Source organism: Arvicola amphibius, chromosome 6 (assembly GCF_903992535.2).
Source record: "Arvicola amphibius chromosome 6, mArvAmp1.2, whole genome shotgun sequence".
NCBI classification, from domain to species: domain Eukaryota; kingdom Metazoa; phylum Chordata; class Mammalia; order Rodentia; family Cricetidae; genus Arvicola; species Arvicola amphibius.
In genome coordinates, this window is record NC_052052.2 from 34,484,601 (window position 1) to 34,512,079 (window position 27,479).

Genomic DNA, 27,479 nt, shown 5'->3' on the forward strand with positions numbered 1-27,479 from the left:
CCAACAAGCAATGGTGATGAAGAGTGGTAAACTGCAGAGGACCGGACGGAGCAGCAGCTTCCTGAAGAAAGATGAGCCTGTTGCGAAGGTGGAATCCCATCCCAGGCAGCAGATTCAGGTGACTGCTGAGGAGGAAGCCCTATTGTATGATAATGACGGTTGGGAGATAACCAGCTAGAGATGATCAAGATGATGGAAGGAGAGGACAATTCTTTGGCACAGTGGGTTTAGAAATTGTATACCATTATGGAGGCATTACTTCCTCTCCTAGTGTCTTCAGCACGCAAAGGCTCTGTTCTCCTATCCTTGTCCTCCTCATGTTCATGAATTCTATTGCTCTGAGCTTGGCTCCTTGTTTATTGTCTTGAATGCTTCTATTAAACCAAGCCTTACTTTGTAATTTTTGCTTTTATTTTTGATGTTTCACTGTTACTGTACAACGGATTTTATTTTAAATTAACTATCTTAAAGATAATCTTTTGTCATGCAGGACAACGTTTTTTCTAATCATGCGTAATTTTCAGTAGTTGCTTTCTTGACTGCAATGGCAGTCTCATTTAATTGTAGCTCCAAAGAGGAGCTCTGAGTTAGAGACTTGATATACCCCATATGCTTTATGGGCCTGATTAACACAATTGTCATAGTGGATTTTTGTAAATGAGTTGATAGTTTTTTATTGTTTGTTTGTTTTTCTAGACTGGGTTTCTCTGTGTAGACCTGACTGTCTGGAACTCACTCTGTAAACCATGACTGGCCTTGAACCCACAAAAAAATCTATCTGCCTCTGCCTCTCAAGTGCTGGGTTTAAAGATGTGTTCTACCATTGCCTGGCATGAATTTGATATTTCAACACATCTTCTAGAAAAATAACTTGTATAATAGTATTAATCTTTGTTTTCTAAAATTGATACTATAATTTCAGGCCTGCTCTCTGAAACTTGTTTTCTTAAGTCTTTATTAAATCAAGACTTCCAGGGAAAAACAAAAAAAGATGGAAAATAATGTAGAACCAAGAGAAGTCTGGTGTATACTGTTGTTGGGAATGTTTGGTTGGATCACCTATTTTGGAAAACATTAGTTTTGTGCTAGAGAGATGGTTTAGTAGTTAAGAGCATTGACTGCTCTTCCAGAGGACCTGAGTTTGATTCCAAGTATTAATATGATAGTTCATAACTGTCCATTAAAAAACATTTTTTTAGAGGAAAACCTTAGTTCCCTCAGGGAACTAATTAAAACAAACCCTATGAAAACTGAAAATATAAATAAGGCTGTCAGTTGGTAGAGTACTTAGCTAGTATATTAGTTATTTCTGCTATAACAAAGTACCAAGTCCAAGGAACATATAAGAGGCTTACAGTTCCAGAGTGTTAAGATTGCATTACCATCATAGTGGGGAGCATGGCAGGAGGTAAGCAGGCATGGCTCTGGAGTGATAGCTGAGAACCCACATCTGCAAAAGGCAGAAAGATAGCTAACTGGGCTTCAGCTTTTGAAACCTCAAAACCCATCCCCAGTGATGCACCTACTCTGATAAGGTCATACCTCCTGATTCTTCTCAAATGATTCTACTCACTGGGAACTCAATATAATGAGACTATTCAGACTAGTCTCATTCAAACCATTGCAGCTAGTATCAATTATAAGTCCTGCATTGAATTTTCAGCAGTGCACAAAACAGGTACGGTGCCAGTCTGGAACTCAGAAGGTAGAGGCAAGAAGATCAGAAAGGAGTTCAAGATCCTCCCCAATTACATAGCAAGTTTGATGTCAGGTCCAGATAAGGCCTTCCCATGCCTTATCATTTAGAAGGTTGGGGGTTTAACCCAGTTCCATGATAGAACAGTTGCTTAGTATGCATAAGTAATACTATCTCCCTTTATTGGCAAAAAAAAAGGTATTTTCTTCTGTGCTTATATCTTGGTCTTAACAAAGGCATCATCTTAGTTATACTATGAAACAGTATCTGTAAATGCTTGGCCTGAAATTGCTCCTGGTTCTCTACCATGTTTACGTTGAATGAAACAGAAGTGGTGTTTTCCTGACCCTAAGGAACTAGCCAAGCGCTCAAATAGGAGCTAGACCTCTAGCATTGGAAATTCGGAGTGTTTAAGGAATCTGAAACCAAGCATCCTATCCACAGTGTGTTGTTTCACAATTTAGTGATGTTTCAGGGACCGTGTGGGTACCTGAGACCCTGCTCCCACTGTCCATTGAGATGACCACAATGAGGCATGTAAGATGAAATGACAGGTCTCCTTCTTGACTGACCAGAGTTTTGTAGTTAGCAGCAGAACCTCAGCTCAGTGAACTTTAGGTTAATTGTCAGCAGTCGAGTTAGTATATCTGACTCCTCAGACATTAAGTACTTTCTTTCTTGAGATGGAAGAGTAAAGACCCTCTTCTGATCCTGGGGAAATAGCTAGAGCCTATTGAAAGGGAAAAGTTAGCCTGTTTCTTGTTTTGGATCTCAGCTGATCGTGGCGTCAGTTCTAGAGTGTCTGACCTTTCTTCTCCCTCTTGTAGCCGTTAACAGATCAGCCAAATAAGATTATGTGTACCTTTGTTAAAAGGCGTGTGGCCTAGAAATATGATCTTTGGTGCATTATATTTTAAAGTTTAAAGAAGCGTAGTTCAAATCAGTTAAGGATCCCTTAAGTTTCATGGGATTTTCATTTTTATACATAATAAGTTTGGACATAATTTGATTTACATGTAATAGGTAAACATTGTCTTTAGTGCTTATAATAAATCATAATCATTAATTCATTTAGTAAATATTTGAGAGCCTACCTTATATTGTTCTAGGCCTTTAGCAACATGCGGTAAGCAAAGCAAACATAAAAGTCACTGTCCTTCAGAGTCTCAGAGTCTAATTGGGAAACACAGCAAAATAGAAATGTAAAATATCTAGTATTGTGATAATGGTAAGTACTGTGGAGAAAACTATCAGGAAAGAAGCATAGAGTTTGGGAGGGGTACAATTTTAAATGGAATGCTTAGGACAGTAGTTCACAACCTGTGGGTTGTGACCCCTTTGTGGTCAAATGACCCTTTTATAGGGGTCACCTAAGACCATTAGAAAACACAGATTTACTTTACAGTTCATAACAGTAGCAAAATTACAGTTATAAAGTACCAACAAAAATAATTTTATGGCTGGGGGTTCACCAAAATATGAGATACTAAAGGGTCGCAGCATTAGGAAAGTTGATACCACTGGCTGGCTTAGGGGGAAATACATTAAGAATGTATTGAACAAAGACCTGAAGGAGGTAAGGGGCCAAGTTGAGGTGCTCTCTGGGGAAAACATAATCAAAGGTAATGTCAGTTGTAGCAGCCTTGAAGCAGTGATTTTTTTTTTTTTAGGTTCATCTGTTGTTTGAGTCAACAATTCCTTTCTTGTTATTGCTGAGTAATCTTCCATTGAGTAAAATGGTTTGTGAACTATGGTTTATCATTCAGGCATCAGTGGGTATGGGTTTTTGTTTTGTTTGGCTATCACAAATAATAACATATTGTTGAGTTCTGCTGTTTGATCCATTCTGATAATCTCTCCTTAATTGATAATAAATACATTTTTTAGAACACTGATGCTTAATGCAGTTATTGGTTTAACTTAGATTAGTATTACTATCTATTGTCTTACATTTTCTTTCTGTTTAGACACTTAGACACACTGTACTTCTTTTGTGAGTCCATTTTATTACCTTTGTGGACAACTTTTTCATTTAAAATATTTCTAATTGCATTTGCTATTATGTGTGAGCACAGGCATATTTGTGTTGTATCATACATGTGGAGGTCAGAGGACAACTTATAAGAGTCAGTTCTTTCCTTTGCCTATGAAACCCAGGGGTTTAACTCAGGTTATCTTGTTAGGTATGGCAGCAAGCATTTTTACCCACTGAGGCATCTCATCCAACTCTCTTTCTTTTCTTTTTTCTTTTTTTTTCTACAATATGTTGCATTAATTTATAGTATAATAAAAGTGAACTTTGTCATAGTTTACCCTCATACTATGTCATATCTAATGTAAGAGCATACCTCTATTTCTTCTCTCTACCTCTGATGGTATGAATCCCAAGATAATTAAAATTCCTTAAAAATGTTCATTAAAAGTATTCTAAGAGGAACAGGAGATTGGTATGTATTATATTCCTAGTGGCTTCTTTTTGTAGTCACCCAGATTTGCATCTGTTATCACTTGTCTTTGTCCTAAGGAGTTTTATTTAAGTAATTGTTTGTGTATTTGGTTTAATTTATTTTTGATAAAAGCCCCCCACAAACACAAATTTGTTTATGTGTCTATAATGCCACAGGTGCACAGGCTCCTTCAGGGGCCCCAGAGAAGGCATTGGATTTCATTTGGAGCTAGAGTTCCAGGCAGTTAAGAACCACATGATGTGAGTGCTGGGAACTGAACTCAGAAACTCTGGAAGGACAGATAGCAAGTGCTCTTAAGCACTGTGCCATCTCACCAGAGCCTTGTAATGTAGCCCAGGTTGCCTATAACTTGTGATCCTCTTAGTTCTGCCTGTGGGCTTTTTTAGGTATCAGAGCAAAAGCTCAGCCACAAAAGCAAAATAAGGAATAGGAGTTCACCAAACTGAAAAGCTTCTGCATAGCAAAGGAAGTACTCAACCATGCTGAGTGTTTCTGCTGACTCTATCATTTGTCTAATGAAAAACAGAGTTGGCATATGAAAGAAAGGGGATTGACTGTTTGAGGGTGATGTGTGAATTAATTTTTGGAAGAGACATCCGAAGTATTTAAGCATAGCAATTACTTTCTTTCTCTACACCCTTACCATTCTCCGGGATCTTGTGTCTCTGTCGTTCATAACATTCAGATCTCAGGATTTCCTCTCAGGAGTCAAATTTTCCCTGTGTACAACTGTTCCCACTCCCAGTACAATCTCATTTCCTTTTTCTTTCTCTTTTTCACCACTTCTTTCTTGTTCTCTTTTTTCCTGTTTTCTCTTTTTCCATAGGTGTGTTTATTCTAGTTATAGGTTATAGACTTCATTCCTTACTGCCTTCCTGGCACCTGAAACAGTGCCTAGTATGTAAAAAGTAGTCTATTCAATACACATCTATATTGATTACTCTCAGTGGCAAAATGAGAGTCACTTCTCCCCTCCCCCTCTCTGTTTTTTCTCTCCCGCTCTCTGCCTCTCTGCTTTTCTCCCTTCTCCCCTTTCCCCCTTTTTCTTTCCCCTCCATAACCCACTAAAAAAAAAAAAGAAAAAAAAAAGTCTTTTTATTTTTTAAGATGAACTCATTGGTAAGCAATGCCAACAACCTGTGCAGAAAAGTTGCAGACTTGGAACTCACGGGTCCAGTACTGTTCGTGCTTCTCTATACCTATCAGTTTCTTCTAAGTCTTTCTCACTTCCTAGTCTCTGCTGAAGATCTCTGTGCAGCCTCTAACCTTTACTCGCTCTCTGGGATCATTGAAGACTCTTGCATGATTGCTGACTGCTTTTAAATGACATAATTTTCACCATCTTCAGCTTTCATTTTTTTTTCCAGTATTTTTATTTTTATTTATTTTATTTTTTTTCTTTCTCATGGTTTATTTTTTTTTATATTTAAAAATTTCCATCTCCTTCCCTCCTCCTCCCCCTCCCTCCGCTCCTCCTCCCCCTTCCCGCCCCTCCTTCTCCCCCTTCCCTCCCCTTCCCTCCACCCATACCTCCCCTCCCTCCCTCTCAAGGCCAAGGAGCCATCAGGGTTCCCCACTCTATGCTAAGTCCAAGGTCCTCCCAACTCCCCCCAGGTCCAGGAAGGTGATCGACCAAGCTGAGAAGGCTCCCACAGAGCCCGTCCATGCAGAAGAATCAGAGCCCAGCGCCAATGTCCTTTGCTTCTCAGTCAGCCCCCGCTGTTGGCCACATTCAGAGAGACGGGTTTGGTCGCATGATCCATCAGTCCCATTCCAACTGGAGTTGGTGATCTCCCTTTAGTTCTGTCCCACCGTCTCCATGAGTGAACGCACCCCTCACGTTCCTGACTTTCTCCCTCATGTTCTCGCTCCTTCTGCTCCTCATTAGGACCTTGGGAGCTCAGTCCAGTGCTCCAATGTGGGGCGCAGTCACCTTCCCCATCTGTCGCCAGCTGGAGGTTCCCTCACGGTCCTGACTTTCTTTCTCATGTTCTCCCTCCTTCTGCTCCTCATCAGGACCTTGGGAGCTCAGTCCGGTGTTCCAATGTGGGGCTCTGTCATTTTCTTCATCTATCGTCAGGTGGAGGTTCTATGGTGATATGCAAGAAATTCATCAGTATGGCTATAGGAACTGGCCTTTTCAGGCTCCCTCTCCTCAGCTGCCCAAGGAACTAACTGGGGGCGTCTCCCTGGAAACCTGGGAACCCCTCTAGGGTCAAGTCTCTTGACAACCCTCAGGTAGCTCCTTAAATTAAGATATATGCTTCCCTGCTCCCATATCCACCCTTCCTATATCCCAGTTGTTTTGTTTATTACTTTATTGTTGACCATGCTGGTCTTGATCTTGCTCTGCCTCACTTGATGATCCTGTCAGCCATTGGTGAGTGGAGGTGGGATGGCCTGAGGCTGGCACGGGAAGCAGAGTTCTTGATGCCTTTTTGTTTAGTTCTCCTTCTCAGTTTCTTTCTAGTGTCATTAAAAATATAGGTTGACTTTCAAATACATCTATAAATTCTTTTTAGTTAACAAATGTGGCTTAAAATGGCTTTTTAATCATGATGAGGTTCTCTCTGGCCATAGGAAATGTCTGTTGTTAGCTTGTAAGGAAATTGTTTTGTTGAATTTCCAATTCCTAAGTGAGGATGTTAGGTATTTCATCAATTAACCATTCTAAAAATAATAATTTAACAGACTATTAATTGCCTTTATTTTTTAATAACAAAACACTGAATTTGCAAAATAAAACTGGGATCTTTTGTGTATTTGCTTGTTTATTAATTTATGTGGAGGGTCAAACTCAGGGCCTTTCATGTGCTTGACAAGTGCCCTGCACCAACCTAGATAAAATAAATTTTTTTAAAAAGTTTTTCAAGACAGGGTTTCTCTGTAGCTTTGAAGTCTGTCCTGGAACTAGCTCTTGTAGACCAGGCTGGCCTCGAACTCACAGAAATCCACCTGCTTCTGCCTCCTGAGTGCTGGGATTAAAGGTGTGTGCCACCACTACCCTGCATGATAAAATAATATTTTGACATGTGTTTAGTTTCTAAATTTAAGTTTACAGTTTAGAACAAGATTGTTGCCCTTGGAGATGTTCTTCAGTTTCCCCAGGAAGCAAACTTAATTAACACTGGAAAAATGCTAATCAAGACAAAAGTAAGGGCAGTGGCAAAAGTTATTCCAAGGCAGAACACACTGAATTATGAAGTCTGAGTGTTTCACATAGTAATTGCTGAACACTGAAGATTAGCACTAATTTGTTCAGCCCAGAGAGTCATGCTATTCACATACCTCCATAACCAACTACTCAAGGCCCTGGACGGAGTTAAAGCTGACATTTTGTTTTTATTGCAGTTGCCGGACAAGTAACCGCAAGAGCTTGATTGTAACCTCTAGCACATCACCTACACTACCACGACCACATTCCCCACTCCATGGCCACACAGGTAAGTTATTACAGGTTTTAAAAAGTTTAATAAAACACGTCCACAGATACTAGGTTCCTTTCCTATTTCTCACATTTTGGGTTCAGCATTATCTGACTAATGCATAGAGAGTTCATAGTCTTTTTTGCTTTCTGTGGGAGAATGTGTACAGTGGGTTTTTGACTCATTATGTCGCCATGCCCTTGCAACATTCCTTTGATCTTGTACATCTCTTAAAGCCACTGTGTCTTTTGATCCATGACCTCTGTTCTAATGTTTTCTCCCACATATGGCTTTAGTTATCTTTGGTCATATGGTGATTATCCAGTAGCATTTTGTTCTACTGTTGTATGACAATTTTTTTTTCTGGAGAGATACGACATCTACTTATCACAAGTAGGAATCTTATGACAGACCAAAGTATAAATACCACCAAAGCCCACGTAGTGGTGAGCCAGTGAGTTGTATTGGGGTTACTTACAGGAGCATAAATGGCTCAAAGATAGCTGCATCAACAACACTATGTTATTTGTGTTGTAATAAATAAAGCTTGCCTGAAGATCAGAGGGCAAAGCAGCCATACTAGTCAGTCATACAGGCCAGGCAGTAGTGGCACACACCTTTAATTCCAGAACTCTGGAGACAGACAGATATCTGTGAGTTCAAGGCCACCTTGGGCTTCACAAGATTGAATCTGACTGAATGAGAAATAGAGCTCACACAAACGTGATCCCAGCACTTGGGATCATACACCTTTAATCCCTGCACTAGGGAGGTAGAGACAGGAGCGATGTGGCTGGGCAGAGAGAGGACTATAAAGGGGAAGAGACAGCAACTCAGTGGAGTGTGGAGTCTGAGGTTGGTGGAAAGCATTGCAGGATCTCCCCTTTGTTTGTCTGAGCCTTGGTAGAGATAAGATCTCTCTAGTGGCTTGGCTGCTTTGCTTTTCTGATCTTCAGCTTGAACTCTATCCAATGTCTGTCTCTGGGTTTTTATGATTCTTGCTACACCCAAGCACAGGTGACAGCTCATAAAGGTTGGGAGCCCAGAGCACACTGGACAGCCTTCAGGCAATTCAACAGGCTGTCCAAATTGCTCTAAACTTCTTCCAGACAGCTCAGCTGGGTTTTTGCTTCTTTTAGACAGCAGGTCTGGTCTCAGAATTTTCTCAGAATTTGACTAGTGTGGCAGATAGATATAGATATAGATATAGATATAGATATAGATAGATAGATAGATAGATAGATAGATAGATAGATAGATAGATAGATAGATAGAGATAGATAGATATAGATAAAGATATATAGATACATATATATCTTAGCTTTGTTTGAGGAACTCTCCACTTTTATTGTTTACTCTGGCAAGGAGGGCTGTGGATCTGGTCAGTTTTAGGGACTTCCTGAAGCTATTTTGAGTTGGTTATCTTCCTTTTAAGAAGCTTCCATGCAAGGTAGAATGCTTTGATCTTGGACAAAACTGTTACACCACACTTACCATGCCCAAGAATCAGATCAAACAGTGTTTTCTTGCCTTGTGAGATTCCTGTTAATTTTCCCTGTTGAAATTCAAAGGAAAGAAAAATGTAAGGGATTTTTGCTTCATTTTGAAATTGATTTTACATATTAGGACTCAAAAGTCAGTCTCAACTCCATCTAGAATATGAACTTTTATACATAGTGTAACAGCTGATTTTATTTTCTTCTGATTAAGAGATATATATGTTTACAATTAGGTTAGCACCGACTCAGGTTGTCCCTTCCTAGGAGAGGGACAGAAGACCTCATTTGACTTAGCCTGTATTTTATTCTAGGCCTGTACCATGAAGGTCAGCCCTACCTTTGCTGAAAGGATTGCTCTGGTACCCCACAGTTCATTGTCGCAGTGTTTATAGCAGTGTTAATGGAAATGGAGCAGACTTAGAATGATAGGCAAGCTAGGAAGTCATTCGAAAATCACTTCCTGGATTTCCTAATCCTTTGGTACTATTATCCTAAGCCTAACTTTTGTTTGTCTTTGAACAATGAAAGGGGACATTAAGTTGTGAAACAGATGGATATCAAACTCATTAAGACTGATACAGTTTTGTACTTTTATCTTTTTGTTCATGATTTACTGAGTGTTTGATTAGATGTCAATAACCTGAGAGGGATTCTGATTTAAATTTCATCTTTAGGGAAGGGGCTCATCTGAATAACTGTCGCTTTAGAAGGTACCACCAACAATAAAGGGTTTACAGGGAATTAAGGGAATTAGACATTCATAAAGAAAAGCTTTCGTTTTTCTTATATATGTCCCTGGTTTGTTTCGTTTTGTTTTGTTTTAAGTGGTTTTTGAAATAGCCCTCCTATCCTAGAACTTTGTAGAATTTCAACATATGTCTGACCTTTATTTCCATTACATAAAAATAAATTTAGCTCATCTAGACCCTGTACCTAGCTGTAAACGTGAGTACTGGGAAGTAATTACTACTGGCTACTGCTCTCTGAGATGATTATCTCTGATTATCTCTAGATTTCTGACAGAGTAGTATGAAATATTCTTTACTCAAGTGGCTTTTATTGAAGATACCACATGGTCTTTTCTACCTTCCTGGGTCTGTGAACTTTAATATTTATATTTAACTTTAGTATTTATAACATGCCTAGTACTTCATAAATATATGCATCATCATCTTTCTGCAAACTGTGGCAGAAAATGTATAGAAGAATTGGCATGAAAGCCCAGTCCATGGTTGAATATAGACTATACTTAATCCGCTGTTGAGACGCTACACTGATTGTACCATGCAGATCCAACTTGATATCAGTTATATTGTCAAATCTTATACATCTGCAAATTCTAAGTCCTATTTGCTTTGCTCTTTTGAGTAGTAAAGATTTGTTCATTTGAAAGTAACTGAATAAATTCTTTACAGTTCAATTTAGTATTAGGTATCTCTTTTTTATTTTAAATTATGTTTAAGTATGTGCATCTGAGTATAGGTGACCATGGAGGCCCAAGATGTCGGATTCCTGCTGTGGCTGGAGTTATAAGTGATTATAAAAGTTGTCGAGTGTTGTGAACTGAACTCTAGTCCTAGGAGAGCACGATGAGATCTTAACTGCTGAGCCATCTCTTTAGCCCATCGTATTAATATCTTATAAACAGGTATAATTCTAGTAAGATGGTTTATAGGAACTTCTGGAAATGGACTTTTCTTAGTTTTGTTTTGTTTGTGGGGCGGTATGAGAGAGAAACAGACAAGACACTGGGGTTCAAACCTAGGACCTTCTCATACTATACTTCCTAGTCTTTGTTTAAGTGATCCTTATTTTTTAGATTAGTTTTAGGCTGATAGCAAAACTCATACTCTCTGTCCCCACACATGAAGAGCCTCTGTTGTCAGTATTCCCTATCAGTATGGTACATTTGTTGCAGTTGATAAACCTATCTGTCATATTTCTACCCAAGCAGTAGTTCTGCATTTATTACTGATGATACACATTAAACACACTTATAGTACCATGTAGAACATTTCTGCTACTATACCTGTTTTGTTGATTTTCTTCAAGTGTTGAACTAGCTTGCATTCCTGAGATAAGTCCTCCTTGGTCATGGAGTACCGTTCTTTTTAAGCATTGCTAGATCAAGTTGTTAATAATTTATTGGTAACTTTGCATTTGTTCCTGAAAGATAGTAGTCTGTGGTTTTCATTTTTGTGTGTTTCCTAATTTGGGTATTAGGTAAATGCTGACTTCAGAATGAACTGAGGTGTATTCTTTACACTTCTTTCTTCTGGAAAGGCTTGTGAAGAATGGGTATAATTTTATATGAAATGTCTGGTTGAATTTACCAAGTGAACCTGTCTGGAACTGGTGCTTTCTGTTTTGGAAGACTTGTTCATATTACTTGTTTCTTTCCCTTTTCTTTTTTGTTTTTTTGTTTTGTTTTTCAAGGTTTCTTTGTAGTTTTGAAGCCTGGCTTGGAGCTAGCTCTTGTATTCCAGGCTGGCCTCGAACTCACAGAGATCCACCTGTCTCCTGAGTGCTGGGATTAAAGGTGTGAACTACCATCACTTGGCTTTTATGTGTTTCTTAATATAGAATAGTTTGTCAAATTATGTCTCACAAAATTAGTCCATTTAAATTAGATTATGAGACTTGCAGACATAGAATTCTTCATAGTATTTTTATTAATACTTTTATTTCTTGAGGTTATTAGTGATAACCAACCCTCGATTCCTGATCCTAGTAATTTGTCTTCTTTCCTGCCTTTTGTGTTCTCTCACGTGCTCTTCTTCAACCTTACTTTGACAATTGGTTTATCTTTTCAAATAACCAACTTTAGGGTTATGTTAATTTTTCTGTACTTCTTGTTTCTAATTTTATCATATCTCTAGATTTTGTTACTTTTCTTCTGCATAAATAGTTATTAATTTGATTTACTTTTTTCCTTTCAAGAGTAGATTTAGAACATGAGTTTGGATTGTCTAATCTAACATGTGTCCTTGCTTTGGAGTATTGACTTCACTGTGCAGCTCACAAATTTTGATAAATTGTGCTTTCATTTTTATTTTGTTTAAAATACTTTCAAGGGTTTTGAGGATTAGATAATGGATACTTGGAGAGTTTTCCCAGATATATTTCTTTTATTGTTTCCTAACTTAGTTAATTTTATTCTAAGAAAATATGAAATAATTTCTGTTCTTTTTAGCTTGGTGAGGTATATTTTGTTACCAAGAATGTGGTGTCTCTTTTGATCAGTGTTTCATATGAACATTGAAAAAGTATGTAGATGGTTATTTTATATTGTGGGATTTGCTATGATGAGCTTGACTAAGTCCTTGAGCTGCCATTTCTGTTGGATGGATTCAAATTTCTAACTGCTGTGTCATCTTATTTCACTCCTGATTCTGTTAATTTTTGCCTTATGTGTTTTGATGCTCTATTGTTTGGCAAATACAGTTTTAAGACTTGGCATACTGGAGCTGGAGAGATGACTCAGTGGTTGAAAGCATCCAGATTTGGTTCCCTGGTGTGCCCTTCTCCACGATGGCTTCAGGTGTTCTTGGGATCTAACATCTTTTCTTCTGGCTTCGTCAGGCACCAGGCATTCACGTGGAACACATACATACATGCAGGCAGACAAAACCACTCATACACATAAAATAATAATAAATCTTTATTTTAAAAATCCTGCTGTGTGTTGTTTTTTAAACAAGTTCTAGGTATTAAACTGTATGCTTAGCCAAGTGCCTTACCACTGGAGTAATCCCCTTCATGTCTTCTTGAATCCTTTATTATTATGTAATGCTTCTCTTTGTCTCTGATATTTGAAATGAGTAGATCTAACTAGGTTTTTTGTTTTTGCTTTATTTTTAATTAGTATTTTAGTGGTATATATTTACCCATTCCCTTTCTTTTAACCTGTGTGTGTCCTTATATTGAAAGGTACTTTCTTGTAAACAACATAGTTGGGTTCTGTCTATAATCAGGAGACAGAGTGATGAGTGCTTATACTCAGTTTGTTTTCTCCTTTTTATGCAGTCTAGAATCCAAGCTTATAAAATGGGCCTGTCTATATTAAGGATGGGTCTCCCTTCCTCAATTAACCTAACCTAGTCAATCCCTCAAAAGCATGCCTAGAGGGCTTGCATTATAAATTAATTTTGTATCTTATCAAGTGACAGCCAATGTTTACCATCATTGTCATTGCTTTGAACATACTGTTATCTGTTAAGTGAATTAAAAATGAGAAAAAAATTGGGACTGCAGAGATGGCTTAGTGGTTAAGAGCACTTGCTTTTCCAGAAGACCAAGGTTCACAACTGGTCAACCTCATTGTGTGGCATTCCCTAGAAATTCCCTGAAGCTGGGATACTGAGAGATTATCTATGAGGACATTGGAATCACTTGTCAAAAGTCATGATAAAGAGAATGGTAGAAATTCAGGAGTAAAAGTATTTACAGTGAAAGGTATATGAAAAGGTGTATGTACTGGACATTTAGGTGACTTCAGCAAGGAGTAGTTTCTGATGGCATAATTTCAGACCTGGGTATTTTTATGACAAAGAAGGGAGAATGCCTGGAAGGAAATGGAAAGCTAGCAAGATATTTAGGTCCAGTGTCTTAAGGGCCGTATGAAACAACTGCAGAGGAAGCGGCCACAGCTGGTAGCCAAGGTGAAATGTTAACATTTCAGCCTGAAATGTTAAGGGCTGTAGTGTGCATACTATCAAGAATCAAGGTGATGCCTTCTAAGATAGTCATGTACTAAGGTGTTTGCAGAGTTAGTGCAAGCAGAGGCAACAGATCTGTAAGTATCAAATAGGATGCTGTATTTAAGAAATTAAATGTGCATCCTTCATGGTGTGTCTTTCCAGATTATAAAATGCTAATCAAACTTGGTGAAGACAATAAACAAGTCATGGGAGGGCTATAAATTGTATAAAGAATTAGGATATTAATATCTCTTGGCATTTATTTCTTTTAACTAATATCTCGTGGCATTTATTTCTTTTACCTAAGATCTGTGGACTGTGAATGATTTTATGAGGTCTGTAAGTCTCCTAAAGTTGTATTGCCAGTTTTACACATATAACTTCTTCATTTTTCTGGAAGGAGAGTTTATGAAATTTCCCAAAGGTTGTTTCTTAATCTAAAAGTTTAAAGTTTACATACTTAAATTTCTTTCTAGAATAATATAGAAAATAGACTTAATAGGAATGTAGATAAAAGTCTAGAAAAATTAGGACCATAATATTCTTAAAGTGAGCATTTACCACAGCAGAAAAAAGATTTTGGGGCCTTGGAGATATGGGTTAAGAGCCATTGCTGTTTAATCCATGCGAACTGGAATTCAGATTTTACCACCCCTGCTGACTGACTCACAAATGCTTCTAATTCCAGTTCCAGAGGATCCAGTGCCCTCTTGTGGCCACTGGGAATGTACGCACATAGATACATAATTTTGTTGTTGTTAAAGCAGAGCTGTTGCTTCTTTTCAGCTTGCACTATCTTTTTGCCATGAGTATATAATTATCTGATTAAAAATATCAAAGTTGGGGTTGGGGGGGGGGTGGCTAAGTGGATAAGAGCACTGGCTGCTTTTCCGAAGACCTGGGCTTGATTCCTAGCACACACAAGGTAGCTTAGAACCACCTGTAGTTCCAGGGGATCCAAAGCCCTTAAAGTTAAAAAAAATAAAATAAAAAAATTCAAAGTTGCTAAAAGGAGGGCACAGCTGGCAATCGGAAGATCAGTGAAGAGGTTGTTATCATCGTCAAGGCTTACGAGGTTATTAGCAATGGAGAAATACATGAACACAGAAAATGTAAGTGGCCAGATCAACTGTGTGCTGTGCCTCCATATTTCCTGCTTGGGTAATTAATGGCTAAAGATGTCATTAATTGAGACAAGGAACCAGTATCAGGAAGAAGAGATTCAGGGCTCTTTTTTCTAGAGTCCACATAGACACTTGAATTAGTTGTAAAGTAATTTGACTACTTGAAAATTAAGAATTTCTAGTTATTAAAAGATACCCCAAGAGCTACAAAGAAAATCTCTGTCTCAAAAAGAAATTGAAATAACCAAAAAAAAAAAAACAACAAACTCCAAAGAGAGTGAAAAGATAAGCCATGAAATAGAAGGTAATTATGACATGCATGGCAAAGGGTGCTAGATCCAGAACCCTTGTAAATAGCATGGTTGAAAAATAGCTAAAGTCATATATAAAAATGTACATTAATTTCATTAGTAATTGTGAAATTAAAAATAAAGTTACAAGGTTATTTCCCTCTGTGACCACCAATAATGACTTAATAAGTGATCAAGGATGTGTGTGTGTGTGTGAGAGAGAGAGAGAGAGAGAGACAGACAGACAGCTAAGGATGTGTGTGTGTGTGTGTGTGTGAGAGAGAGAGAGAGAGAGAGAGAGAGAGAGAGAGAGAGAGAGAGAGAGAGATTGCCTTGGTGGTGGGAGTATAAATTTGTAGAACCATTTTGCATTAAGGTTGTCGCTTTTTCCATAAAGTCGAAAAAATGAACAAACTAGAACACAAAAGGTCACTTCTTATATAATTCTGTTTCCATGACATGTCCAGAATAGGCATTCCTTAGGAACAGAACGGAGCCTCCTGGTTGCCAAAGGTAAAGGGGATTAAAGAATAACTACTGTAACAGGCAGAGTTGTAAAAGAGATAATTTTAATTAAACTTTAAAAATATTTTTAAAATAACTTTTATTAAATTTTTTATTAAGTTTTCTGTTTACTTTGTGTCTTTCACATCATTCCCATCCTTTTGTATCTGCCCTCTGACCTTGCAACCTCCCCCACAAAATAAAATTAAGAGAAAAGAAGAAATAAAAAGGAAAAATTTCATCATGGAAGCTGTAGTGTGTTGACTGTGAGCATTGTCCCACAGCAGTATTGTGACATAGTGAGCCACATAGTAAACCCTTCTATCCATGTATCTTTACATTCAAGAGTTTGTTGCCAAGAGTTGTTGGTCTGGTTTGAGGCCTTTGGTTTCTGTTGCACTATTAATACTGGGTCCTCACTGGAACTCGTATTGGATATCCTGTTTTTGCTCTGTGTCCTGGAGATCCTGCAGCTTTGCCTCTGTGGAACTGGCCCATTCCCTTGTTTCAACAGATCATTGATGGGGTGGATGCTTAGGTAGGTCAACTTATAACCTTGTTTTTGGGCCTGGTTATTTGCAGGGTTAGCCATCCTCCCCACCCCGCTTCACCACCAGGGTGAGCTCTCCAGCACTGCCCTGGCTAGTTCACCCATTGCAATGATGAGCAAGGGGTGGGACCAGTTCTCCTGCTTTCATGCCCTCAGGGTTGACTCTTCCACACCTATTCCTTCTGGGCCAGCTCTCCTGTGTTGCCCAGGCAAGATACAGGAGCCACTCTCCCTAGTGTTGCAGCTGGTGAGGGACAGGGACAGATCTCCCATTCTTGAGACTCAGGGCCAGCTTGGTGCAGGGAGGGGGGCATCTCCATCTCTCCCCTACCAATGCCACCATATGGCATTTGAGAGGTGGGGCCAAATTTCCCATGCTCATCTTCTCCGACTGGCTCACCTGCGGGTTACAGGTTACCTCCCACCACCCGTTAACAGGATCAACTGTGCTGTCCTGTCATCATGAAATGAATGATAAGTGTTGCTGCTAGTAAGAGGGGAGGGAGGGCATCTATCCCTTGCCCCCACCACCATATCACAGATGAAGGAGAAGGTACTAGCTATGCGCCTCTCATACCGTCAGGGCTGGTTCCTCCTGTCTACAGGGTCAACTCTGCTGTGCTGCCCAGTTGAGGCACAGGCCCATTCCATTCTCCAGAGCACTGCAGCTAGTGAAGAGTTGAGTCAGGTCCCCCCACCTCCTGCAGGTGTCAAGGGACGAGGGGAGAAGGACATCTCCTTCACCCATGTCACCACATGACAGACAAGAAGAGTGCGACCTACCCTTCCCTTCTCACACTCTCAGGGGCAACTCACCCATGCTCTGCGAACAGGGTCAGCTCTATGTGGTGCCCAGGTGAGGTGTAGGATGCTTTCCTCCTACACCAGTGAGGATCGGGGCCAGCTCTGTGCAGCTCCATTCTCTTGTCCTTCAGTGGTATCAGGAGCCTTGGATATCAACAGAAACTGCAGCTGCCTCAGAGCCATGAACCCCGAGTTGGGCCCCAGCCACAGCACAGGCCCAGGTGTGGATCATTGGAGGGCATGTTTATAAAGTCCTAGACTACCAGGCTGTAAGGAACCCATTATTATATCTCCTTGCTTTACAACAGCCTTTTTTTTTTCTAAAAACTTTCACAGGCCTCCCGTACACGCACAATATACACACCATAGCCTCTCATATATTAATTAAAAACAAATTCCAAAGATTTCTTGTTTCTTTTACTAACTTAACATTATAAATTTCAGCTGGGCAGTGGTGGCACACACATTTAATCCCAACACTCAGGAGGCAGAGGCGGGAGGATCTTTGTGAGTTCAAGGCCAACCTTGTGTACAAGAGCTAGTTCCAGGACAGGCTCCAAAGCTACAGAGAAACTGTCTCAAAAAAACAAAACAAAACAAAAAACCCAACATTATAAATTTCATTGTGAGCAAAAAAATATTTTATAGCATTTGAATCCTTTAAATATATTGTATTTTATTATGACTCTGAATATGATTGTGATTGTGGTGGTTTGAATGTAATTGGTCCCCATATTCTCACAGGGGGTAGTGGCACTACTAGGTGGTGTGGCTTTGTTGGAGTGTATATGGCCTTGTTGGAGGACGTATGTCACTGTGGGGGAGGGCTTTGAGGTCGCTTCTGCTTAAGCTTCCCTCAGTGTGACTGTCAGTCGACTTCCTGTTGCCTGCAAGATGTAGGACTCTCAGCTATTCATCCAGCACCACGTCTGCCTGCTTACTGCCATGCTCCCATAATGATGATAATGGACTGAATCTCTAACTTTAATCAAGCCCTCTGATTTAAATGTATTCCTTATAAGAGTTGCCATGGTCATGGTGTCTTTTTACAGCAGTAGAAACTTAGTTAAGGGGGCTGGAGAGATGACTCAGAGGCTAAGAGCACTGACTGCTTTTCTGGAGGTCCTGAGTTTAATTCCCAGCAACCACATGGTGGCTCACAACCATCTGTAATGAAATCTGGTGCCCTCTTCTGGCCTGCAGGCATACATGGAGGTTGAATACTGTGTACATAAGAAAGGAAGGAAGAAAGGGGGGAGGAAGGAAGGAGGAAGAAAGAAAGAAACTTAGTTAAGACTGATATTTTTCTGTCATTGAAAAGATTGTATATTCTACTGTTGTATTGTAATGTTCTATGTCAATTGGGTGAAATTGGTTGTGTTATTTAAGTTGTCTATACTTTTTTATCTCATTTGTTAATTTATTTAAGCAGTATGGACTAGTAGATATTCATCTTTTAGTCTGAATCCTATTTATATCTGTTTAAGTTCTAGCTATGGCCATTGAAAAGAAGTCCCTTCATTTGGTTCCTGTTCTCCTATGAAACACTCCCAATGGTGCTGTTTTGTTTCTGATTTCACTTTGTAGTTGATTTGTGACTTCCTTGCCTTCTAACACTGTGAAATACTCCCTGCTCATCTGTGTTTCTTATCTCAGTCTTAGAATCAGCTATTTCTTCAAGAAACTTACATTCATTTTAGAAACGAAGACCTGAGTGAAAGCTTTGCTGTCAGGGTTGTCTTTCTTTCTTTTTTTTTTTTTTTTTTTTTTTTTTGGTTTTTCGAGACAGGGTTTCCCTGTAGTTTCTAGAGCCTGTCCTGGAACTAGCTCTTGTAGACCAGGCTGGCCTCGAACTCAGAGATCTGCCTGCCTCTGCCTCCCGAGTGCTGGGATTAAAGGCGTGTGCCACCACCGCCCGGCAGGGTTGTCTTTCTTTAGGCATTCTTAGCTGACGGGTTGGATATAGCTTTGTTCTGTACACTGACCTGTGTGCACATCTGTAAATAGTCCTAAGCAGACATCTGTATTTATTCGACACATGAGTTCTTCCTGATGTTTCCAACTCTAATCCACTATGATGTGATGGATCACTCCCATTTGCTGTCTTTGCTGATCTATAGCTTTCCATTTCAACAATGAGAAACCTAGCTCCTACCATCTGCTATCCATATATTTAATTATTCATTTACAGTACACATACGTGGTAATGCCAGAATTGTTCATCTGTTTCCTGTAGGAAACAACTTTTGTCACTGAAATTCAGAACTTTCTTTTGTTGTTCCCTTTGCCTTTAGTCTTACAGATTCCATTTCTAAAGTTTCTTATGTCAACAGTTTTTCTTCCACTCCTTCAATGACATTCCTTTATGCATTTGTTTTGTTTGCGGTTTTTGTTGTTGTTGTTATTGTTTTGGGGGGTTGGTGGGCTTGGTGTTGTTGGTTTTGGGGGGGTCTTTGGTTTTGATTTTTTTGGGCAGGTGTGATTTCAAGACAGGGTTTCACTGTCAAAGACTTGGCTGTCTAGAAACACACTGTATACCAGGCTGACCTCAAACCCAGAAATCCCAACTGTCCTTGCCTCCCAAGTGCTGAGATTAAAGGTTATGTGCTGCCGCCACCTGGTGCTAATGTGGTTAGATTCTCTTTATTTCTTGGGATCATCTGACATTTGCTTATCTTACCTGACTCATTAGCAGCCCATAGTCTCAGCTACTTGGAAGGCTGTGGCAGGAGGATCACTGAAGCTCAAGAGTTTTAGGCCATTTTAGGTATCTTAGTAAGATAGACATACTTCACTTCAAAAATCAAAATGTCAAGTTGTGAGTAAATCCCAGGCTGATACAAAAGGACTGAGAGTTCAGAGACAACCTGGGCTTCTGTCTCAAAATGCCAGTACTAGCATAAAATGAAAACACATTACTTTGTTCAGAGGTTCTGAGTTTATTAATTACGAAGTTAACAGGTCCACATGAAAACTAATTGAGTAAATGGTAATTGGGAAGGTTAACCATGCTTTTCAGACCTCAGCGTTTGTATTTCCAAGAAATTTTCTGGTATGCTTCTACCCTGAATTCCTTCCAGAGAACTTCTGTTTTCCTTTAAAGTGTGTACATTTCTGGTTAGCCCCATGGATGCAGTGTTCAAAGATACATGTGCAAGTAACATTTAGATTAGGCATCCTGTTGTCTTTACAAAGATATTTAAGCTTTTGAAATACTGTAAATTAACCTTTTCCTGGGAGGGCAGGAAGTATATAAATTGCTGCTACATCTAGAATGGGTATCAGGGAGATATAGGTTGTCACAGGCATTTTGAGAGCAAGAGAGAAAAATCTCTGGCCCATCAAGCTTTTATAAAGAGTCATAAACTGATGATGAGAAAATAATTAGATATACTAACTTAATACAAGAGGAAAGTTTCTTATCTGAAAATTAACACCAGTTACACCCCACCCTCACCTTTCACCCACAAAGCAAGCCTCACAGGGTTTCTTTTTCTTTTTCCACCACAGGTAACAGTCCCTTGGACAGCCCCCGAAATTTCTCTCCAAATGCTCCTGCTCACTTTTCCTTTGTTCCTGCCCGTAGGTAAGTTGCTTGAGAACCTCCTCTGATTGGCATATGTGCTGCTTGTTTGTTTGTTTGTTTCTCTGTGTGGTCCTGGTTGTCCTGGAACTTGTTCTATAGAGCAAGCTAGTCTTGAACTCAGAGAACTGCCTGCCTCCTGAGTGCTGAAGTTAAAGGTGTCACCACCACTACCTAGTCAAGGAAGTAGTCTTTAAAGTAGTACTGCTCTTATGTCCAAAGCTGGAGCTTTATTGTTTTTTAATGGGCTTTCCCATTTAAAACTAAAGACTAACTCTAACAACAACTCAAAACCAAGCAAGCAAACAGACTCCCTAATTTATACAAAAATCCCACAAACTTGAACTTTGGCTAAGAGAGAATCTTAGAATACATTCTGAAAAGAAACCACATGTATGTAGAGTCTTAGAAAAAGGTCTGAAGAGACTCTGTCAACTTAGACTTCTCCAGAGGCCACTTAATGTGGTCTAACAATGGGTGAAGCTGTCAGAGTTGCTAAGAGAGGCCAGAGACAATACTCTCTCACTTGGAAACAAGAGAGAAATGGGATTTATCAAATCCTTCCAAACTCAGATGATAAGTAAACCTATAATCTTTCTGTACCCACACTTGAGCTCCCAGATCAAAGCTGAGATTTGGAAGGCAGAGACAAGGTAGATCACTTTAAATAAGGCAGCCTATATCCTCTGTGTAGTGAGTTCTAGGCCAGCGAGGGCTACATATGAGACCCTGATTTAAAAAAAAAAAAAAAAAAAGAATAAAAAACCCAACAAAGCTGAGAAGAAAGGTATGTCTGGTCCTTGTAGCTTCTTGGAACTAGATGGGGATACAAGGTAAGAATGTTACTTTGGGTTCTTCTTGTGATCGGAGCACATTTTCTTATCTTTCTGAGGCTAACTCAATTAAGGTTTAATGAATGATATGTAATATATTCTTGGGGCTCAGTGCCTTGTTTTTAGGAGTGTGTAGAATTAATCTTTTTCTGTTCTGCAAATACATAGTCATTTTGAAATCAAAACATGAACAATATAATTATAATCTTGGATGAGGACAAAAACCTAGGAGTTTTGATGGCTGATAGTTCAAGGACTTGGCCGTTTGGCAAGCACACACATAAGCCAGGAGGCAGTGGTGCATGTCTTTAATCCCAGCACTCAGGAGAGTTCGAAGCTAGCCTAGTCTACAGATTTGAGTTTCAGGGTAGCCAGGGGTACACAGAGAAACCTTGTCTCGGGTGTGTTGATGGGAGAGGGAGGTTACTTTCCTAAAAGGTGTAGCAGAGAGGTTGTAGCTCAGTTGGTAGAGGACATGTTTAATATCCATAAAATACCACATGTGTACATCTTTTCACTACAGCCATGGCCACAGAGCAGACAGGTAATAACGGGTATGATGGGATCATGGGATGGGCTACTGCTGTGCATGGCCAGTCAGTGTAGCTTTGTGATTTCTGTGTTTGGTGGGGGAACTGGTTGTGATGATTTCTTTTCTGAATGTGGTTGTGAACAATAGCCTTTCTGGTAAAGAGGCCATAAGGGCTTTCAGTGTTATCTGTTGGGACTCAAGACTCAGAAGGCTCATAGTTGGAGGCAAAATTTGCTGAATAATTTCCAAACTTCCAAGTCTAGGGGCAAGTCACCCTCATTCTCACTTACTTCCTCAGACTTCCCGTGAGATGAGCAGGGGAAGCAGACATCCAGTGGTCACATCTCATACTGACTTTGGTCCCTGCTCTTTAGTATATATGGAATAGAAGCTGTCTTGCAAGTGGTTTCCTTTTTCTGTAGAGCATTGGTTCTCAACCTTCCCTTTAATACAGTTCTGCATGTTGTGATGACCCCAAACCATAAAATTATTTTCACTGTTACTTCATAACTGTAATTTTGATACTGTTAGGAATCATAATGTAAATATTTGTGTTTCCAATGGTCTTAGGTGACACCTGTGAAGGGTATTTTTCAACTTCCAAAGGAGTTGGAATTCAGGTTGAGATGAGAACTGCTAATCTAATAAAGGATTGAAAATCACCTGTGAAAAAACAAATGACAAAGTCACAGGAAATCTATTCCCAAGTTATACTTGACTAATCTTTGTCGAGCTCTCTCTTTTTTTTTTTCTGAACTTGATTGGCTTTCTTGTAGACCACCCAGGACCCTTTCTGGACACTGTTTTGCCTCAGAGACTGAGTTCCAGCAGAATTCTAATTTCCATGAGCTGTCTGTCTGAGTAGCATGAAATTTGAATCCTGTGCATGTGGCATGAACCTCCAACTTTTCCCTTTACAAGTCATGGTAGAAAAGCTAAATAATATTGGTGAGAATTCGGAGGAATACTTGAAAAAGAAAAGCTCACTGGGCGGTAGTGGTACACCTTTAATCCCAGCACTCAGGAGGCAGAGGCAGGTGGGTCTCTGAGTTCAAGGCCAGCCTGGTCTACAGAGCTAGTTCCAGGTCAGACTCCAGAGCTACAGAGAAACCCTGGGTTGAAAAACTAAAAAGAAAAAAGAAAAGTTCTGCCAATATTTCTTCCTGTTTTCCTCCTTTTTAATCTATCCCCTGCTATAACAGATACCTTGAATAAATAGACAAATCTATGCAAATTGTAATCGGAGCTTAACTTCTAAAGATCCTCTGTTGTTGATGTTTTAAAATTTTGTGAGCCAGGGCTGGAGGAATGTCTTAGTGGTTAACGGCACTAGCTGCCCTTCCTGAAGATCTAGACGTACCCACATGGCTTCTATCAACCTTAGTAATTCCAGGCCCAGGTTAGCTGAAGCCCTCTTCTGGTCTTCATGGGGACCACACAAATATAGTTTACTGACATACACACAGGCAAAACATCTATGCACATAAAAATGAATAAAATTAAAAAATATCCAGTGTATGGTAGCAGAGATGTTTTTATTTAACTTCAACTTAGGAAGCTCCAAAGAAAGAATATTTTAGGACTGACAAGATGGCTGAGTACATTATGGTACTTCTGTCAAATCTGATAACATGAGTTCAGTCTTCGGCACCCATATAATAGAAGGACAGTGCTAACTCCACGAGTTGTCTTTTGATTTTCATATGTTCACCCCTTGTAAATGATCTTTGGTGTTCCCTAGGCCAGTGGATTGACTGAAGTGGACACTGTTTGTCTTAAGTGAAGATCCATCCAATAGCAAATAGTTACCGGCTCCCTAGGATCCGTGTAGAATATTTTCCAAAGAGCAACGATAACCTTGTAAAGGAATAGGGAAGTGACTGTTGGCTGTGTATGACTTTGGGGAAGGCTTCCCTCTGTTGTCAGAAGGATGCCCTGATGCTCTCAACACAAGGAACCACAGTTCTGTGCTTTACTGTCATGAGCATTAAGTAGGTATCTGACCTGCAGCTTTTATAACATGGATGTGTGATTATTTGTCTGGATGGTGGAATATGGCATAAAGTAATCTTTTTTAATGCTATTTACATTTTTTATCAGGTGTGCAAGCACACATGCATGCTATAGAGTGCAAATGGAGGTTAGAAAACAGTACTTATCTCCTTATCATGGGTTCCTGGAATCAAACTCATGTCATCAAGGTTGGTGGCCAGGATCTCTACTGGATGAGTCATCTCACCAACCGTGTAATATACATTCCTTTTTTTAAAAAGGCTTTGTTGTTGTTGAGACAAAGTCTCACTTTATCGTCCAGGCTGGCCTAGAACTTGCTGTATAGACCAGACTTCTCTTCAACTTGCAGAGATTCTCCTGCCTCTGCCTCCTAGATGCTGGCATTAAAGGTTTACATCGCCATACCTGCCTTTAAAAAAAAAATCTTTTTATGAACATCAAGATGACTCAACCAAGTGTAGGTGCTTGTTGCCAAGCCTGATGACACTTTTGATAGCTGGGCCCTGCATGGTAAAAATAGAACCTATACCTGTACATTTTCCTCTTACCTCCACATACATGCTATGTCATATAGGTGCCCACACACATATGGACATTCATGCACACAACAGAAGCTAAAATATAATTTTTTTTAAAAAAAGCTTTAAATTTATGTGTGCGCGCTCACGTGCATGGATAAAACTGTGGAGGTCAGAGGGCAACTTGTAGGTTCTTCTTCCAGTATATGGGTACTTAGGTTGTTAGGCTTGGTGGCAAATACCTTTACCTACTGAATTATCTAAATAACCCATAATTAATACTCCTATTCAAAGTCATAGACTCTGTAGTTTTGGTAGCTATCTCTGAAATAAAAGTTACATAGCAAGTCCCATATAATAGGCATGAGAACTCATGATAGACAGACAATGTGCTTGTATTGTGAGACAGTCAGTTAACTGCCTAAAAAGTCTAATGTGCACAAACAGGCAGACCCTGATGCTCAGAGTGGGACTCTTTAGGAGCTTTATAATATTCCTTTTTTTTTTATGTAGGACTGATGGACGGCGCTGGTCTTTGGCCTCTCTGCCTTCTTCAGGATATGGAACCAATACTCCTAGCTCCACTGTTTCAGTAAGTAGCCAGAGCAGTAACAATCCTTCTTCACTCTGGAAATAATTCCTTATAGGTCCATCTTGTCCTGCAAAAATATACTCAGCTTTCCTTATAACTCAGCAAGATTTTCTTGAGGATAAGAGAGGATGTTTTGAGGGAAGAGCCCTGGTAACTTTCACAGCCATAGTTATATTTATAAGCCCTTTGGAAGGATTAGCCAGCTCTCTCCCTAGTTCCTCCTAGTGCACTCAGAGAAGAGCTCTCTCTGCCGTGAGATCAGCTGTGGGAGCTACTAATCATGGTTCCCTGGCCTCTCCACATCTTATTTCTAGAATTACAATCAAGAATCTTATTCTTCCCATTTCCCAAAAGCTTACTAGCCTTCATCATTCACTGTTAAAACCTTTCAAGAAGGTTATTTGTTATCTCAGTTTGTTATGTCAAGAAAAAGCTGGACCTGTCTCTAAAGAGTTTCAGATTTTAGACAATAGTCCCCTCCGGTATGCTTATTGTATGTACAGCTGATCCTGAAATGCATCTTCCTCTTGGAGCAACTGGAACGATAAAGCTGACAGATTTTGTCGGCAAAGCACCACATAGTGTTTTAGGATTTGCAGAACGTAAACTTGATGACCCCAGCCCTGTTTCTTCAGTCTTTAGGTCTTCTCTGCTTGATTTTATCTATAGTCATGAATCAACAAGCAAGAAAAAGTACTTAGTTCTTCCATTGGCCTATAAGTCACTATTAATCCAGAGGTCTTATTGGTCTTTGGTAGTTAAGCTTAAGATTTTTTTCCCTAATAAACACTGCTTTTCATAATATTTTGCTCAAATGTTATTTTGTAAACCCTAAGGGAGAGTCTTATTTATGTGTCTTTCTGTTTGTATATATGTAGCACATAAGTATTTCTGTTCATTCAACTTTAATATATCAACCTACTACTCCAGTTTATTTGGATACTTACCCCCCCCCCCCAAACACACACACACACACACACACACACACACACACTTTGAGATAGCATTTCAATCTCACCATGTAATCTAGGCTGGCTCCAAGTTTCCAGCCTCCTGAGTGCTACAATTACAAACATGTACCACCACATTCAGCTATTGAAATAATTGAAAATACCAGTTTTGTGTGCTTGTATTGCCCACTAGATTCTTATTAGAAGCAGCTGAGTGGGTATTATATTTGCAACTTAGATACAAATTAAAACTCTATGAAAACCACACTATTTACAGTTTCATGCATTAGGGGATAAAAAGATGGCTTAGTCATTAAGAACACTTACTGCTCTTGCACAGGCTCTGGGTTCAGTTTTCAGAGCCAACATGGCAGTTCACAACTGCTTATAATTCCAGTTTCCAGGGAATCCAACACCCCCTTCTGACCTCTCTGAGCTCATGCATATATGAGCTCATATACATATATATGTATGTATGTGTGTATGTATGTATGTATATACACACAGGCATACACACAAAATTAGTATTTTTTAAGCTTTATGCATTATAACATTTTAATGAGAGAGGCTTGTACTATTGGCTCAGACAGAGCTCATTTATCACTGGATGACCCTACAACTGTAGTTTCCTCAGTTGATACTAAAGCTTGAACACTAAATAGATTTAGGTTGTTGAACCCCAAGCCCTTGATTGATTGATTGGTATGTGAAAATTGGACCAGTAATGTCTGACTTCCCTGCTCTCTGGGCCAGTCTTGCCGAGTAAAGAAAGAGCTCTGGAGTCCTGGAATTTTGTGATTTGCTGCAGAGTGCCTATATCTGTGGAATTCCCACCATAGCACCGGCTTGCTCCCTCAGGTGGTCTGCTGTGAATGGTGGGCCCTTGTCAGAAATTCTTAAGTATTAAGCCGTGTTGAGAACTTGAGATTTTTTTTTTTCATACTAAGTCTAATGTTTAAGTCTAGATCCAAAAGCAGATTTCTTTCCCGCTGGATTTTCTTGACTTGTAGTATCCCTGGTATCCTACCACAGTGTAGTCTTCCTAACCTTAACAGACGATTTCTCCTCTGAATAACAAGCAACTACAGTAAGCATTGCTGCTGTCCCCAGGGCCAGGGTTATGAAAGGGAAAACAAGGGGGTACCTTTGTTTACCTAGAATATTTATGGAACAGAAAGCATGATTGGTTAATTACTGTTCAAACTAGCTAGAAACTTTCTTTAAGGCAAAGAGTTTTATAAAGAAAAATCTGCTTTTTATTTACCCAACTTGTTGCATTGCTGCTGAGATCTGACCCCTGGACCATAGTATAGTGCCACAAGCATTCTTAAATACTGAACTATTTCTCCAGATCCCTTGCATGTGTCTTTAATGCTGGTGGGTTTTGCTTATATTTTC

The 27,479-nt window shown here is 39.5% G+C and overlaps 1 protein-coding gene across 4 annotated transcripts in view; it reads left to right on the forward strand.

The window, feature by feature from the left end:
- The window catches only part of Mast2 (microtubule associated serine/threonine kinase 2), a 117,839-nt gene that overhangs the window by 67,983 nt on the left and 22,377 nt on the right, over positions 1–27,479 (forward strand). For all 4 annotated transcript variants that reach the window (XM_038332467.1, XM_038332469.1, XM_038332466.1 and 1 more), the window contains 3 exons: positions 7,516–7,607; positions 20,571–20,646; positions 25,053–25,131. In XM_038332467.1, coding sequence (XP_038188395.1) covers positions 7,516–7,607; positions 20,571–20,646; positions 25,053–25,131 — 247 coding nt within the window. The remainder of the gene's footprint in view (positions 1–7,515; positions 7,608–20,570; positions 20,647–25,052; positions 25,132–27,479) is intronic.